At 42.2% G+C, this 17,756-nt stretch overlaps 1 protein-coding gene across 1 annotated transcript in view; it reads right to left on the reverse strand.

Annotated features, from left to right (window-relative positions):
• Positions 1-17,443, reverse strand: part of LOC144616045 (uncharacterized) — a 147,923-nt gene extending 130,480 nt beyond the window's left edge. The window contains exon 1 of the mRNA XM_078445125.2: positions 16,832-17,443. Within this exon, the coding sequence (XP_078301251.2) occupies positions 16,832-17,443 (612 nt within the window). The remainder of the gene's footprint in view (positions 1-16,831) is intronic.
• Between the last annotated feature and the right edge of the window lie 313 nt (positions 17,444-17,756).

Below are 17,756 nucleotides of genomic sequence, written 5' to 3' on the forward strand. Positions count from 1 at the left end.
CTCCTCCCTGCCCTAAATCCTTTGTTATTAATCTTCAGTGACCTCTCCCCAAAGTCTCCTACATCAAAACCATACTCTTTTTCTTAGTGTCAACCAAAGAAATACCAAAGAATAGACATTTACTTAATTAGGTAATGTGATGCCATCAGCTAATCCAGAGAATTGGACAATTCAAATTTCAAAATGATTCAAAGTACCTGAAACATTTGACAGCCCATAATATTTACCTATTGGGACTTCAGATAAAGGATCTACAGTGATCTCTTCTTTTAATGAAAAAATGAACTCTTCTGTCTACTGTGGAATATAAAGAGCATCAGGGCAATTGTGCAGCTTAGACAAAATATAGATCTACTGACTAACCAAAAGGAAAAAAAGAGGTCAGCTTACATTAATTAATCACAGTCCCTCAATGTGCCCGTTTCCACAGTTATCAAGTGGTAGAGAGAGACTAAAGTGCAAGTCTATCTTAATCTGAAGCCAAGTTCTCTCAACACTGCCACACTGCCTCTTGATTTGCCTCTATGAGCTTTCTGAATCCTGTACATGATAAGTAAATGTGCTTTATGGCTGAATCCTAGCGGGACTGTTGTGCTGTTTTGTTTTGAGGGATGTGCTAATAATGCTTGTGGTTTCCACCAAGCTCATTTCTGTTTGTCTCGATCATGAAACATGCTATAATTTTAATTGAAATACAAAAACGGGGGAAAGGAGGGGCCATCAGAGAAGCTGAAAGAAATGAAGCTAACAGGAAGAAAGAAGCAAAGAGTAAAGTGAAGCTTGGTGCAGAAGAGATATGAGAGAAGGGAAAAGGAAGAGGAGATAAATTGGAAAGATCTAGAGGATGCAAGTAGAAGAAGATCTGGGGACTTCCTCCCAGGGGTGGTACACTAATTTGGGCCAACTCTCCTGCTGAAGAAAACTAAAATACCCAGAGAGAATATAAAAAATCATGTTATTTAAAGTATCAAGCTAAAAAGACAGTATGAAATTACTGGGCCAGGATCTATAAGAAAATAGAAAGCCAAAGATGAGAGTCTGGAATTTTGCCAAAAGCACAATGGCCAATCTACAAGAGTCAGCTCAGAGGCTGAGCAGTGCTTCTGACATCTTCAAAGGGCCACAGGGAAAAAATGTGTGGTACCTCTGATAGGAAAGTTATAAAGCTTCACTAAAAGACAGTAGAAGTGACCTAAATAAATGGAGAGAAATGTCACTGTTCATGGCTTGGAAGACTCAATACCGTATCAATACCCCAAGAAACAAAGAAGCCTATGGAACGGAATAGAGTGACTAGACATAGGCTAAGTCACAAATGGCACTTGATATAGAGGTGACACCCATGGGATTGGGGAAAAAATGGTTGAGACAACTGGACATATGCATGAAGAAAATGAAACTTGACTTCCAACCTCACACTCCATCATTACCCATGCCCACCCCCCTCCATTTACACACACACACACACACACACACACACACACATCAGAAAAACCCTTGCATTTATGCATTGGCACACATGACGTAAGCATATTCATGAAATACTGTGTGAAAGAGTAAAATTTTAAAAAATCAAAACAACACATGTACATAAAGAGTAGAATGAATAAATAAACATGTAGAACGTTCACATCATGAAATACAATAGTGCCATGAATATTACAACATGGACATACATTACAACATTACGATAGTGCCAAAATGAATATTACAACATGGACATAATGTTTAAAAACATTAAAAATTTTGTTATAGAAAAACTACAAATATATTAAAAATATAGTATTCAACAATGCAAGCGTGCAGGCCATGAATCTGTAAATACAAGTAAGGAACTGATAGATGCAAAATTCAGAAGAGTGGGATACTTCTAGGGAAAAAGGATGGACCTGGGGAAGGCACACAAGGTACTTAACAGTAACAGTGTGTTGTTCTTTTTCTTAAATCAAGGAGTAGGTAAGTGATGCTTTGTATTTTGTTATTTTGTATCTACTTAAAATTTAATAGAAATGTAACAAATATATGAATTGGCCCAATAGTGAAGGGTCAAGTTTGAACTCAACATTCAAATGAGGCCAAAACCAATGCTGAAGCTCACTACCATTGGATGAAATTCTTGAGACAGGATAAATCTGAAAATTTTCCCAGAAAATAAACTGAATCATCAGTTTGATCTGATTATTTAATATATTATTTCTCAAATATTAAAGTTGACATTATAGTGCAGGAATAATCATTTCTCAGCTTCATTAACCGCCAGTGATTCACCTTCCATGCATGGTCAATGTACCACGTATTTACAAAATCCAATAGACCCTTCCTTTCAACTGAAGTTAGCAAAAGGAACTTTTTTTTTTTTTTTGCCAAATCTAGTCAAAATAGACTACTGCTGATAGTAATGCTGCCCTTCCACTCTAGCAGCAACTGGCTTAAAGGAATTTTGCCTACTCTTCTCTTTCAGGACTTAAGCTCTAGTCAATAGTGATTGTGCAATTTCACTGAAGCAACCTAACAAATGGAATCTCTGTGCATTGCTGGAAGAAGCTGTTTTCAGAATATTTTCAGGAGCAAATGCAGTTTTTTGCCCTCATTTATATATTTTTTTAATATTATGCAAAAACGTACTATTTTAACGTGTCCTTAATCCTTAGATCTACAAACATGACAATAGGGCACCTAAATGACTTCCAAGAGAGAAAAACAGTCTGGATTCCTATTTGCATCTTAGCTTTCATTAGATGCACAATGATTTCACTATCTTTCCTGGAGCAGTGTAAGAAATGAATCCTTCTAGTAGATATCATGCACCTTCAAGTTCATCAGTTAAGGTACTTTTTCAGCAGGTTCCAGCAAATGAACTATTTTATCTTCAAGAGGCCCACAGATTCTCAGTCCTGGCTTGTAGGTATTACTAAGTATTCAGGAAGACTTTAAACATGTAGTTGCTACTCCTTCATCCTATTTGAATATTTTGTATGACTATTTGACAAGGCAATTTTAAAACCTCTTGGATATTATGGTGCTTGTCTTTGGCTGAGGAACAATAATAAGTGGTTTGATACCTTACAGCCAGTAATCTTACCATGGTACCTCACGCTGCGATTCCTTTCTGAACCTACAAGTAAAGGGTGTGAACATAATATCATATCTTTCAAGCCTGAAGTTATTGATACCCTTCACAATGTTGGGGTGTTGTTGTTGTTGTTGTTGTTTTGCAATGGCAATGATAATACATGACATTGCACTGATTTTCCTTTTTAAGTTTAAAATATTTCTTTAAATTGATTTACTGTTATTGGCTGTTTTGAGATCCAGACATCTCTCAGAAAGAGGAGTTCAGATAGAGAGGAGTAGGGGGGACTCTAAGCTTACCTCATCCCTTGAACACAGATGTATATATATCAATTCATTCTGAACACCCAAGAAATCAATCTGAGTACTGAGAGAACAAAACTGCACATGTACAAATAGAAAACGACCACCTCTTAGAAGCTAGAGCTACAGAGAGTTGATTTGGGGGAGAAAAGAGGTGCAGACACTTGGAGGGGAGAGACCCCTGATCATGGAGATAGGAGCGAGAGAGAAAGAAAGAGAAAGAGTGCAAATATGTGCAGGGGATTCCACAAGAAAATCTGTTCCCCAAAACCACTGACTGGGAAAAGGAGAGGGGCTGAATACCACAAGTTTTTATAAGCAATGGAGCACAAAGTCTGGAGTTTTAGAGGTCTGTGCCATGACTAGGGTCATGCCTGGTGCACTTCATCGTGCTCCACTGGGGAAGGAGCATGGCGACCCAGGAGCAGGCAACATGGTTTGAGGCTACCCTAGGTTGCACAAGGAGAAACAGTTCCCCTTCTTGGAATGCATTTGGGAATGCCAGCATGACCTCTCCAGGGACAAAAGACCCTGTGGGCACTACTGAGCTGCCTTGTTCACTGGCATAGGAACAAAGACACCGACTGAGGGCAACAAGCCTTGGTGCCGGCTACTGCTGCACTCTACCATAAACTCCAAGCTGCTGCACGGTCCTGTGACTGTTTTCTGGGACAAACCGGCTCCAGGCCACAGCACAGTGAGACCCTCCCCCAGAGGATCAGCACAGGTCTGCGCCCCAGGTATGTCTTAAGTTTGGAGTCTCAAAACCCAGGTGCACCTGAGATAAAACACAAGAGTGCTGTGCTGCCTGGCAGGCGACAGCTCAAACACTGAGTGAAGGCCGGGATCTAATGGAACAGGAAGGGTGACTGCTCTTCTGCGAGGGTTTCCTGAGGAGTGGCAGGCATAAACTCCCTGCTCTGGAGAGAGCTGGGCAATGCTATTTCCTTTCCCACCCCCCACCCCCTGCCCCTCAACACTTACTGACTTTAGTGAGCATAACAGTGCCACCAAGTGGAGGCCAGAGCCACTCACACCAAGCCCCACCCGTCTGTGCCTTGCAGGTACATCTCCACTGGGGCAAGTCTGCAGGAGAATCAGCGCAGCAGGCCCCACCCCCAGAAGGCCAGCACAGACCTGTCATACGCGCCAAGTCTACTGATCACAGAGTGTTGCAAATCTTCAGCTTTAAGGAAAACAGGATCTAGCTTCCTTTGTTTTGTGCGGGGGGGGGGGGGGGGGGGGGGGGGGTGGATACAGAAAAAGTTACTATTTACTTATTTCTTTATTTAGTTTGGCTCTACCCTTTATTATTATTATTATTATTTTTGAGAAGAGACAGAGCATGAGCAGGGGAGGGGCAGAGAGAGAGGGAGACACAGAATCTCAAGGAGGCTCCATGCTGTGAGCTGTTGGTACAGAGCCCAAAACAGGCCTGCAACCCATGATCCATGAGATCATGACCTGAACTGAAGTCAGACACCCAACTAACTGAGCCACCCAGGCACCCCGGCTCTAGCTTCTTTTAACAAGCAGACCAAAACACATCTAAGATCTAGCTTCCTTTTATTTCTTTTTGGACCTCTTCTTAATATAGCCATTACTCTCAGGAACAGCAATATAACAGCTTTTCCTAACAATCACACACAAAAAACAGTTACCTTGACAAAATGACAAGACAGAGGAATTCATTCCAAAAGAAAGAACAGGAAGAAGTAATGGCCAGGGATTTAGTCAATACAGATACAAGTAACATGTCTGAACTAGAATTTAAAACAATTATAAGGATACTAGCTGGGCTTGAAACAAAAAGCACAGAAGACACTAGAGAATACCTTACTGCAGAGATAAAAGAACTAAGAACTAGTCAGGCCGAAATTTAAAATGCTACAACCAAGATGAAACCCAAACGGATGCCATGACAATGAAGATGGACAAAGCAGAGAAACGAATCAGTGATACAGAAGATAAAATCATGGAAAGTAATGAAGCTGAAAAGAAAAGGGAAAGGAAGGCAATGGATCACAAAGGTAGACTTAGAGAACTCTGCAACTCCTTAAAGCATAATCACAGGAGTCCCAGAAGATGAAGAGAGAGAAAAGGGGGCAGGTTTATTTGAGCAAATTATAGCTGAAAACTTCCCCAATCTGGGAAATCCAAGAAGCACAGAGAACTCTCATTATATTCAACAAAAGATGACCATCACCAAGACATACCATAGTCACATTCACAAAATACACAGACAAGGAAGGAATCCTGAAAGCAGCAAAGGAAAAAAATTCCTTAACCCAAAATGGAAGAGAGATCAGGTTTGCAGCAGATCTGTCCAGAGAAACTTGGCAGGCTAGAAAGGAGTGGCAGGATATATTGAAAGTGCTGAATGGGAAAAACCTGCAGCCAAGAATATTCTATGAAGCAAGGCTGTCATTCAGAATAGTAGAAAAGATAAAGAGTTTCTCAGACAAACAAAAACTAAAGTAGTTTGTGACCACTGAACCAGCCCTGCAAGAAATATTAAAGGGGACTCCTTGAGTGGGAAAGAAAGACCAAAAGCAACAAAGACTAGAAAGGAACAGAGAACATCACCAGAAACACCAATTTTACAGGCAACACAAAAGCACTAAATTCATATCTATCAATAATCACTCAGATATCTCTCAACAGGCTAGGAAACCAGAAGCAGTCAGTTTAGGGACTCCAGAAATGACACTAGAGTAGGCATTTGGTGATTTGGTCTTCTAAAACTTGAAAACAAAGCCACAGCTTGAATGGCACAATTTTAGGTAAAGAGTGAGGCCAAAGCTAAACTTTGGAGCATCAGTCAACTTTAATAAAATAATCAAAAAAATAAAGAGACAAACTTTAAACTAAAGGGATTAATATATCCATTCAACAAATTCGTATTGAGTATTTACTACATGCCATACATTATGTCAGGAACTGAGGATAAAGTAATGAACCAAACAGATACAAGTTCCTGTCCTCACAGAATTTACATTTTAGTTTAGAGAGGTGGGAAGGAACAAACAATAATAATAAATATACAAACAAGTATCAGGTGGTGATAAATGCTCTATGGAGAAATAAAGCTAGGAAGAAGAATCAGGAAGAGTAGGTGAAGTGGAGGAGGAAAGTGCTATTTTTTAAAGCATGGTTAGGGAAGTCTTCATGGTTAAGGAAACATTTGGACAGAAAACTTTTAAAAAAACATACTTTCAAAAGCAGTATTTTTCAAATGAATGGGCAAAGGTATATCAGGTTCATGAAAAATAAAGAACAGAATTTCACAAAACTGTATCAGATAAAAAGAGAATTCAAGATCTAAAATTGCATATAAGAGCAAAAACCACTAATTCAAAGACTTATTAAAAAGGAGAATTGTTAAATAAATTATGGTAAATTTATACAATTAAGTAATGGGTAGCCATTAAAATATGACACAGCTATCCATATCATATTATTGAATTTCAAAAGATTACATATCTAAAATTACATATATATATATATATATATATACACACACACACACACATACACACACACACATACAGAGAAAGAGAGAGATTTTTTTTAAGTCTGGAAGACTATACAACAAACTTTTAATAATGGTACAGAGTGGGAATGAAATTCTTGGAAGAGACCAAGAAGACCTTGGCTTTTACTTATGCAAGTTTATATTATTTTAGAATTTTACAACAAATACTTATTATAATAAAAAAATCTGCTGCACAAGTGTTTTTAAATAATTCAAGGGAAAGTAGAATTATTTCACATTGATGAAGAATATAATTCAAATTAGGGATATTATTTCCATGAACTTCTTTATATACAGCAAAAACATCTAATAAGGCAAGAATAAAGTCATATAAGTATAATAGTAGTGGAAGGATTTCACTCACCATTCTAATCTTCAACAGATTAACTGGTCAAAAACAATGGTAAGGAGACTCTGAATCCTGTCATTAGTAAGTCTGATTTAAGTGCTAGTAGCTAACTCTCAACTCTACAGAAAACAGAACTTATTTTCCAACACCTATAAAAAATATAAACATTTGTCACATATTATGCTACAAAGAGAGTCTATAAATTCCAAAAAGCAGAAATTGTGTAAGTTACCCTCTCTGTTCCCAAAGCAATAAACTGATAAAGATTTGAAATTAAAAGAAACAAAAGTTAAACACTTAGAAATTAAAGGCCAGTCTCCTAAGTAATTCTTAGATCAAAGAGAAAAATTAACTCTTATATAATGTTTAATACTAAATAATAATAATACCATTATATCCTAAAATGTACAAAAACAGTCAAAGCTGTTATCTAAAAGAAATTTATACCACTAAAGTTGCGTACTGATAAAGGAAAACTGCTTGTAATAAATTAAGTATTAAAGCAAAGAAAAACCAAAATCAATGTAAAATAAAGAAAGGAATTCATAAGAGTAGAAATTAATGAATTGAATTAGTAAAACAGTGGAAACAATCAAGAGCTACTTCTTTGAAAATACAAATAACATAGAAAATAAAACGATATGTTCCAGTACTACATGAGATGTTTCTAGGTTTTAAACTAGTTTAGTAATTTTCTTAAAAATAACAAACAACTTATGAAGAGTTCTGAAAATGCTATATTATTTTTAACCATCAGGTTCTAAGTGAAAAATATTCCTTGCCACCTGCATCAATACTATTACCCATCCACCCAATCATAAGTGAAATCTATTATTAACTGCTACATTAAAAAGTGCTTTATGCTTTCCAAAGAGTTTTGAGTGTGAGTCTTGTCCCTGACTTGAATCCACTATTGACTTAGAAATGGACAGAAGTAGTAAGCTATTCAGTTTAATCTGTGCATGGAGGGGTGCCTGGGTGGCTCAGTCGGTTAAGCGTCCGACTTCAGCTCAGGTCACGATCTCACTGTCTGTGAGTTTGAGCCCCGCGTCGGGCTCTGGGCTGATGGCTCAGAGCCTGGAGCCTCCTTCCCGGTTCTGTGTCTCCCTCTCTCTCTGCCCCTCCCCCGTTCATGCTCTGTCTCTCTCTGTCTCAAAAATAAATAAACGTTAAAAAAAAAAAATTTAATCTGTGCATGGAGAGTCCCAGCCACTGCTTCCAACCCTGTGGGATGGATGCCCCCTTTCTGGTGCCTAATGACATCTTGGTCAGATTCCACATGCTTCCAAATATTTTCATTTCTTAACTCAGTCCAGTCCCAACTGAAAGTGTCAATTTCATCTATAACTTAAAGTTTTCTCTTTCCCCAAAACATGTTGTACTGTGGCTCCAGGCACTTGGAACAGGGAAGGGACATGGCCTGTTCTTTACACATCTCCTGTCTACCCTTTTAAACCTTCTACCTCCTCCAGGGCTGAGGCAAGAAAGAACACCAGGGGGAACAAAGAATGTCTCCTGACCTGATTGGAAGAGGTTACTATTCTTTCTTGTTACAACTCCTCTGACCCACTATGCCTTCAGAAAGCAAACATTTAAATGCTAACCAAGGCCTCCCCACCCTACTATTGTTCCCTGCTGTGGGAAATCAAGCTCAGCCTCAAAATCTGTCACAAGACCCTTTCCTTGGCTCTAAACACCAGCAACCCATCCCATGGCCTCTGCTGCTGGGATTCTGGAAGGTCTAGCTTGCAGCCTCTTGGGTGACTAAAAACCAGCAAATAGCTCAAGGACCCTCCTCAAAGTCCAGATGACCCACAGGTACCTCACTAGCCTGCTGTGCAGCCACTCCCCACCCCACCTGGTCCTGTCATGTCTTTATAATTCTCTTCTCCTCCACTGGACTAAGAATATGGGCAGGTCGTCAGTTCCACTGCCCAAGCAGGTGTCCAAACAGGAAATGAAAAGCTAGCCTCCTCCACTAACAGGCACCTCCCAATCTTCAAGAAAGACTGTCTTATTATTGTCCCTACCCCAGGGCTTCTAGAAGATGCTCAACTTTTTACCACAAATACTGCATCCTCCAAAAGACCCAATTCTCAGATGACTCCCTCCCTCTCCCAGTCCTCTTCTTACACAGGCTGAGACAGGACAGTGGGGTGGCAGTTGGTAATTGTGCAAGATATGCCATGTTTAGGACACCCTACAGAGGTGGCCCTTTTTCTAATGTTCTCCATTTTGTGCTTTGGCTAAAATTCTAACCCAAGGGGAAAAGTCCCATTTAACATCCTGTTACAAATATATAATGGTTTCTCCATTAAGTTCTGCATCATCTCCCTAAACAATGGAGTTCACTCTGATTCTCTCCCTGAATTCAAAGCTCATTAAACCTTGAACAAAGAAATCGCCCTGAGATCCAGTTTCCCTGTCTCTCCAGAATTTTAAGTCTTACTAATCCTTGTCTATGGTCAACCTTCACAGTCGCCGCATTCCTTGCGTCTGCATGGCAGTGTCCCTGAGAGAGAAGAGAGGGAAGCACTAATACTCTTGCTAAAACAGGTTCTTTAGTCAGGAATGGTTTCATCTTCCTGTCCCATAGCATGTTACCACCACACTAGCCACACTGTTAGGTCAGAAATGCCGGGTTCCATCTACTAAGGGATCTAAACCTCCTGGGGCTAGGGGTTAAAAATAACTCAATAAGTATTTAGGGCCTGGAAAGGAAATCAGACCCTGCCAAGCGGTCTGAACACACCAAACCAAATCTCCAGTTCCCTGAGGGGGCTTCACATGTCCCTAAGGTTTTCTGTCACACCTTATCCCCATCATCTCACTCCTTCTACCTGCAAGTTACCCCAGAGAAAAAAGCACCTCGCGAAATGGTATGAGGAAAGCCGATAATCCAGGCCACTTAAAAGAAATGTTCACAGGAGGATTCTGACTGCCTCTTACAAAAGAAAGAAATGGGGGTGCCTGGGTGGCTCAGTCAGTTAAGTGTCCCACTTTGGCTCACATCAAGATCTCACAGTTCATGGGTTCAAGCCCCACATTGGGCTCTGTGTTGACAGCTCAGAACCTGGAGCCTGCTTTGGATTATGTCTCCCTATCTCTCTCTGCCCCTCCCCTACTAGTATTCTGTCTCTCTCAAAATTGAATAAATGTTAAAAATTTTTTTACAAAGAAAGAAATGACCCCCAAGCAGAGTTAAGCCAAAGCCTCAGAGAACCTAATGCCTAGAGAATGAACTGCTGGGAAAAGAATGGCAGCTTGGCATTATCCACTGTGATTTTACCTCAAGAATTTGAAATGCTTTACTTGTAACTGAGTCACCTGCATTGCAAAGGTCCAACTCGGGTTCACTATTATTTAATTTATTTTATGGATTTCACCCTAGCCTCACAAAAGAAAACCATGTGTGAGATTATGGAGTGAATACTGGTGCAGGACTTAGGAAAAGAATAGGTGGTTTGATTACTATTATCTATTCTTCTCAGGACATAAGGGTACAGCAAATACTGGCAGTTAAAGATTTCTGGTGAGTACACTTTTCTTTTGCTTTTTTGTAAGCCTCCCCTACAGATAAGGTAGCAAAGGGGAAGAAATTGGAGAAAAGTTTAAAAGAATCTGTGGGAGCAGATATGCATTATATAACAGTAATGTTTACCTACTCCACAAGGTACCAAATGCTGCAATTTATAACACCAGAGTATTTCTAAATGTGACTTCCAGATGTTCTGCTTGGTTGAATGGTGGCCCCCAAAAGTTATGTCCACATGCTAACACCCCAGCCTTTTAAATACGACATTATTGGGAAAATGGATCTTTGCAGCTAGGTTAAGGATCTTAAGATAAGATTATCCCAGTTAACCAGGTGGGCCCTAAATCCAATGACAAGTGTCCCTATAAGAGACAGAAGAGGGAAACACACAGACACCCAAAGACAAAGAGCAGAAGTCCATGTGAAGATGGACACAGAGATTGCAGGGATGTGGCCACAAGCCAAGGAATACCTGGAGCCACCAGAAGTTGAAAGAGGCAAAGAAGGATTCTTCCAAAAAGCCTTTGGAGGGAACATAATGTGATTTCAGACCTCTGGACTCCAGAACTGTGAGAAAATAAAGTTCTGCTGTTTCAAGCCACCGAGTTTGAGGCCATTTGTTATATCATCCAAAGGAAATAAATACACCCCACAGGACATCAGCGTTTTATTTAGTCGATTATTACTGACCTATTTATTACTACATAGATTATTTAGTTTATTATATAGTAGAGAATTATATTGGAGGATTGGCTTAAGAAGATGGGCACATATGAAGCTGAGTACATAAGAAGCTGAGTATGTATGCAGGCCTGCCCCCAAATCCCTAGAAATGACAGAAAACTTTTGTGTTTTTTATCAAGCATAGAGATACTCTCAGGAAACCACAAATTACCTATATATTACCTGTGTGTAAAAGTAAAATTAGATTGGATTTAAAATGAAAACTAGGGGCACCTAGGTGGCTCAGTCAGTTAAGCGTCTGACTTCAGCTCAGGTCATGATTTCACAGTTCATGGGTTCAAGCCCCATGTAGGGCTCCTGTGCTGACAGCTCAGAGCCTGGAGCCTGCTTCAAATTCTGTCTCCCTCTGTCTCTGCCCCTCCCCCGCTCTCATTCGGTCTCTCTGTCCCTCAAAAATAAACATTAAAAAAAATTATAAAAAAAATAAAATAGAATGAAAACTAAAGCCCCAAGAGGAGTGACATCACCAAAATGACAACCCACATAGGAGATCCTAGCCTCTGTCCCACAAAGCTCAGTAATAGACAGCTATCCATGAACAAAAAGAGCTCTGAGAGAGAGCTTCTGGAGTCCACTTAAGAAACATTAGCAAAACAGTGGAACAAAAATCCTGAGAATAACCACACAAGAAGAGAAGGAAGACACTTTCATTTTGCCTCCTTCATCAATCCCACTGCTCCCTGCCAACAGGAACTTCCCAGCTGGAAAGAGTTCCTTTCACCAGGAAAGAGTAGGGTGGGCCACCAGCTTCTCCATTGTTTGGGGTGCTACACAAAGGTCTTGCTTTGATCTCACCCCACCCAGGGGGCAAAGCTGAGACAAACAGAGAGGGTTAGGAACAAGAGGGTGAAGGCAGAGACTACCAAGAACAGCCAGTGGGAGTGACCACAGTTCACAGTGACCTGCTCTGTCAACAACCTGCATATTCCCCCAGCTTTTGCCCCACAGGTATTCATGTTTGCTGATGCCAGCAGCTGCCTGGGTCCTTCCCTTATTCCTACTCTGCCTTCCCCCCAACCCCCAATGAACCTGGGATCTAGACTGCCCAGGACTCTGTGTCTACGTGAGTACCAGACTCCAGCCTAGACCCCCACAGCTGACACCTACTGCCATGTGCACACTCAGAGCTAGATCCTCTAGCTAAGTACCTGCACACCCCTGGTGCAACCCCCAACACCAGCCTCTCACAGTATGAATGTCCAGGGGGATACTGTACAGCCAAAGGATAGCACACTGACAGCCAGAGCCCCGTAGGCTGCCAGTGAGCCCATAGCTGGCCTTGGCCCTTGCTGCTTGTCCTGGCCCCATCAAAACATGTCTGTCTGCATCTGGCCTCTGTCACTACGTAGGCACCTACAGCTGGTCCCTGCAACTGAATGCGTGCACACCACTGGCTCCAGCCATCACCACTGCCTGACCTGGTCCCTAGCCACTGGACCTGGAGATGCTACTGAGGACCCCAACAGCTCTTGCAGCCACTGCAGCATGCCCATTCCCACAACAGTCACAAAGGACCACACAGTTGTTTAAGTTGTGGATCCCAGCGGCCTGAGCCAAAGAGGTAACACACTCCTCCAGACCCGGTGCCATCACATGCTCCTGTACTTGCTACTCTGTGCCACGAGACCCAAGTCACAGCAAGCTTCAGCATGTCTGTACCCACAGGTGAAAGTCTACCCTTACAGAAGTTAGTTCTTAAAGTCTGGAAGAGGTCACTGCTTCTTCAAATGTGTACTTACACAAAGCTACAGGGATCATGACAAATCAAGGAAATATGACTCCACCAAAGGAATACAGTAAAACTCCATTAACTGGCCCCAAAGAAACAAAGATACAGGAACTACCCAACAAAAAATTCAAACTAATTTTTCCAAAGATGCTCAGAGAGCTACCAGAGAACACAAGTAAACAATTTAAAAATATCAAGTAAACAATACAAGAGCAAAAGGAGTAATTCAACAACAAGATAGTTGCATTTGTACATATTAACAACAAAGTATCTGAAAAAGAAACAATAAAACAATGCCATTCACAACAGCATAAAAAAGAATAAAATGCTTAGGAATAAATTTGACCAAGGAGATAAAAGATCTGTACCCTGAAAACCACAGATTTTAACGAAACAATGACGAAGGCATAAACAAATGGAAAGATAACCTATCTTCATAAATTAGAAGAATATTGTTAAAACATCCATACCACCCAAAGCCATCTATCAATTCAATGCAATTGTTATCAAAATTCCAATGCCACTTTTCACAGAAATAGAAAATACAATCCTAAAATTTGTATGGAACCACAAAAGACCCCAAATAGCCGAAGCAATCTTGAGAAAGAGTAAAGCTGGAGACATCATGCTTCTGGATTCAAACTGTAAAGCTATAGTGATCAAAACAGTATTGTAATGTCATAAAAACACTCACATAGACCAATGGAACAGAATCAAGAGACCAGAAATAAACCCTTGCACATATGGTCAACTAACAGCTGAAAAGGGAGCCAAGAGGGGCGCCTGGGTGGCTCAGTCCATTAAGCGTCTGACTTCAGCTCGGGTCATGATCTAGCAGTTGGGGAGTTCGAGCCCTGCATTGGGCTCTGTGCTGACAGCTCGGAGCCTGGAGCCTCTTCAGATTCTGTGTGTGTGTGTGTGTGTGTGTGTGTGTGTGTGTGTGTGTCTGCCCTTCCCCTGCTTGCACTCTGTCTCTATCTCTCTCAAAAATAAACATTTTTAAAAAATTTTTTAAAAAGAAAGAAAGAAAAGGGAGCCAAGAATACTCAATCAGAAAAGGACAGTCTCTTTAATAAGTGGTGTTGGCAAATCTGGAAAACCACATGCAGAAGACTGAAACTGGACCTCTATTTTATACTATTCACAAAAAATAAATCAAAATGGAATAAAGACTGGGGCGCCTGGGTGGCTCAGTCGGTTAAGCGTCCGACTTCGGCTCAGGTCACGATCTCGCGGTCCGTGCGTTCGAGCCCCGCGTCGGGCTCTGGGCTGATGGCTCAGAGCCTGGAGCCTGCTTCCAATTCTGTGTCTCCCTCTCTCTCTGACCCTCCCCCATTCATGCTCTGTCTCTCTCTGTCTCAAAAATAAACTTAAAAATACTTTGAAAAAAAAATGTTTAAAAAAAATGGAATAAAGACTTAAACATAAAACTTAAACCATAAACCTTTAAGAAGAAAGCATAAGGTCTTGACATTGGTCTTGGCAACAATTTTTTGCATATGACACCAAAGTACAAGCAACAAAAGCAAAACATTAATAGTAGGAGTATATCAAATGAAAAAGCTTCTGCATAACAAAGCAAACAATCAAAAAAATGAAAAGGCAACCTATGGAATGAGAGAAAACATTTGTAATTGTATCTAAGATAAAGAGTTAATATCTAAAATGCATGAAGAGGGGCGCCTGGGTGGCGCAGTCGGTTAAGCGTCCGACTTCAGCCAGGTCACGATCTCACGGTCTGTGAGTTCGAGCCCCGCGTCAGGCTCTGGGCTGATGGCTCGGAGCCTGGAGCCTGTTTCCGATTCTGTGTCTCCCTCTCTCTCTGCCCCTCCCCCGTTCATGCTCTGTCTCTCTGTCCCAAAAATAAATAAAAAACGTTGAAAAAAAAAAAAAATTAAAATGCATGAAGAATTCATATAACTCAATAGAGGGGGGAAAATCTGACTTGAAAAATGAGCCGTGGAATCAAAAGACATTTTTCCAAAGAAAACATACATACAGCCAACAGGTATATAAAAGGGTACTCAACTTCACTAATCATCAAGAAACTGTAAATCAAAATCACAATGGGATATCACCTCACACCTGTCAGAATGGCTATTATCCAAAAGACAAGAGATAACAAGTGTTGGAGAGGATGTGGAGACAGGAAATTCTGTGCACCTGATTGGAATATAAATTGCACAGTCACCATGGAGGTCCCTCAAAAAATTAAAACTAGAGAGGTACCTGGGTGGCTCAGTCAGTTAAGTGTCTGACTCTTGACTTGGGCTCAGGTCATGATCTCATGGTTCATGGATTCAAGTCCCCAGGCGGGCTCTGCATTGACAGCTCTGAGCCTGGAGCCTGCTTCAGATTCTGTCTCTCTCTCTCTGTCTCTCTCTTTCTCTCTCTGCCCCTTCCCTACTTGTGCTCTTTCTTGCTCTTAAAAATAAACAAATAAACGTTTTTTTTTAAATAATTAAAACTAGAACATGTGATCCAGCAATTCCACTTCTAGATATATATTCAAATATAATTAAAACAGGATCCTGAAGAGATATCTTCAATCTTCTCACCACAAAAAGGAAATGGTAATTATGGGACATGATGCAAGTGTTAGCCAAACACTGTGATCATAATCATTTTGCAATTTAAGTGTATCAAGTCAACATACTGTGTACCTTAAGCTTACACAATGTTATTTGTCAATTGTATTCCAATAAAGGTTAAATAAATACATATAGAGTTGCTTGGGTAGGTCCACAGGTTGAGTGCCATACTCTTAATTACCACTCATGTCATGATCCCAGGGTCGTGAGATCGGAGCCGGCACTGAGTTCTACACTGAGCATGGAGCCTGCTTAAGATTCCCTGTCTCCCACTGCCCCTCTCCCCTACTTGTACTCTCTCTCTAAAAAACAAAAACAAAAATAAAAATAAATCCATACGTACATACATACATACATCCAAAGCCCCAAGTCTGTTCATCAGAAAACTTCTGCAAAAAGCGGCAGCTGCTCCTGGGATGCTCTCAGTTCTGAGTTAGCGAATAAGGAGAACCCTAAAGGGACCGGAAACGAACTCGGGGTAATTTGTCAAGGCCCTCCAAAGGACCATCCAAGAGATCTGTCCTTCCCTCTAAGCAGGTAGTAAAATCGTGAAGTCATTAGCCCCAGGAAGCGCAGTGAGTGTGGGTTCTTGGGCAGGATGCTGGTTAGAAGATGAAGTCTCCACACTCAGAAGACCAGGCTACTTACTCTCTGCCTTACCGGAACCCTCCCAACCTCCTCGCAGTCGCTAGAGGCAGTCTGTGATAAGCAGATGCAACATTCAGGAACAGGAACTTGCACATTCAGAAACCAGCACCCACTACTGTAAGAGGAGGGGGTCATGTGGGCTCAGGCCGGAATGCCGCAACCACCAGTGGTGCTCCCGGGAAGTGCGGTGGACATCGGACAAGACGAGGCGGACAAGGTGGCCAAGCCCCTCCCCCCCCCCCCACACACACCCCGCAGCGGGGCAAGCCCGACTGCCCGACGTCCGAGCCCGAGGGATAGAAACTGGAAAGAAAACCGCCCTCACTTCAACAATGCATAGGTGGCGAGGCAGTTTCTCTGAAGAAAAGAATATGGCGCTTTCTGACCCCATGGCGTCCTCACGCCTCAGCAAGCTGGCTGACGACAAGAACCTGAGCCCGGCGGTAGTGGAACACGAGGAGGACAACACGAGACGCGAAGCTGAGAGACCGCACATGCGCATCTTCACCGGCGGCTCCCTGTCCCGCCTCCAGCACGTTCTCGCGTGATCTTCCTGCGTGTGACGTGGATTGCGGCGGTTGCCAAAGTCCTGTGTTCCCGTGCTGCGCTTGTGTGAGTGACCGTCACCAGTCCCCCGTTGTGGCCTCCTTGCTTTGAGGCAGCGATAGCTGGATGTCAGGGACCTGTCCATGTCAGAGACCTGCAGGCTCTCCGGGGTCTGCCGCACTGAGACCGCAGGGCAGCTGGAGTGGACTCCGACCGCAAGGGCAGCCTCCTGGCGGACCTGGTGTGAGCTCCGTGAAGTCGGACCACGTGAGGCAGGCGGGCGAAGACGATTGCATCCGGCAAGAGGGACTCTCCTGTAACCGCATCTGCGGAAGTACCGGGGGTATGCACCCGGAGGGGTGCCCGAGAGTTTCGCTGGCGCTCTCACCATTCGCGAGCCTGCTGCCTTTTGCCAAGATCCTCCTCCAGTCTGGAAGCACCTGGGCATCTTCACTGAACGAAGGCACCCACGCCAGTGACTTGCTCAGCCCCAGACCCCGGCTTGCCACACACCCCCAGACCAGCCTCTGGGCCTCCAGAGGCCTCCGTCCCACCCATGTTAACCACACAGGTCTGCTTTCCACCGCTCTGTTGCGTCTGGTTTAGCCTCTGAATATACCTCAGCGCCTGCTCCACTTGCTTCGTTCCTACCTTAGTCTCGCTATAATGATGATTATTCAGATGTTATGGTCTGCCAAGTGTCA

This window comes from Panthera onca, chromosome B1 (assembly GCF_046562875.1).
Source record: "Panthera onca isolate mPanOnc1 chromosome B1, mPanOnc1 haplotype 2, whole genome shotgun sequence".
Taxonomy (NCBI): Eukaryota; Metazoa; Chordata; class Mammalia; order Carnivora; family Felidae; genus Panthera; species Panthera onca.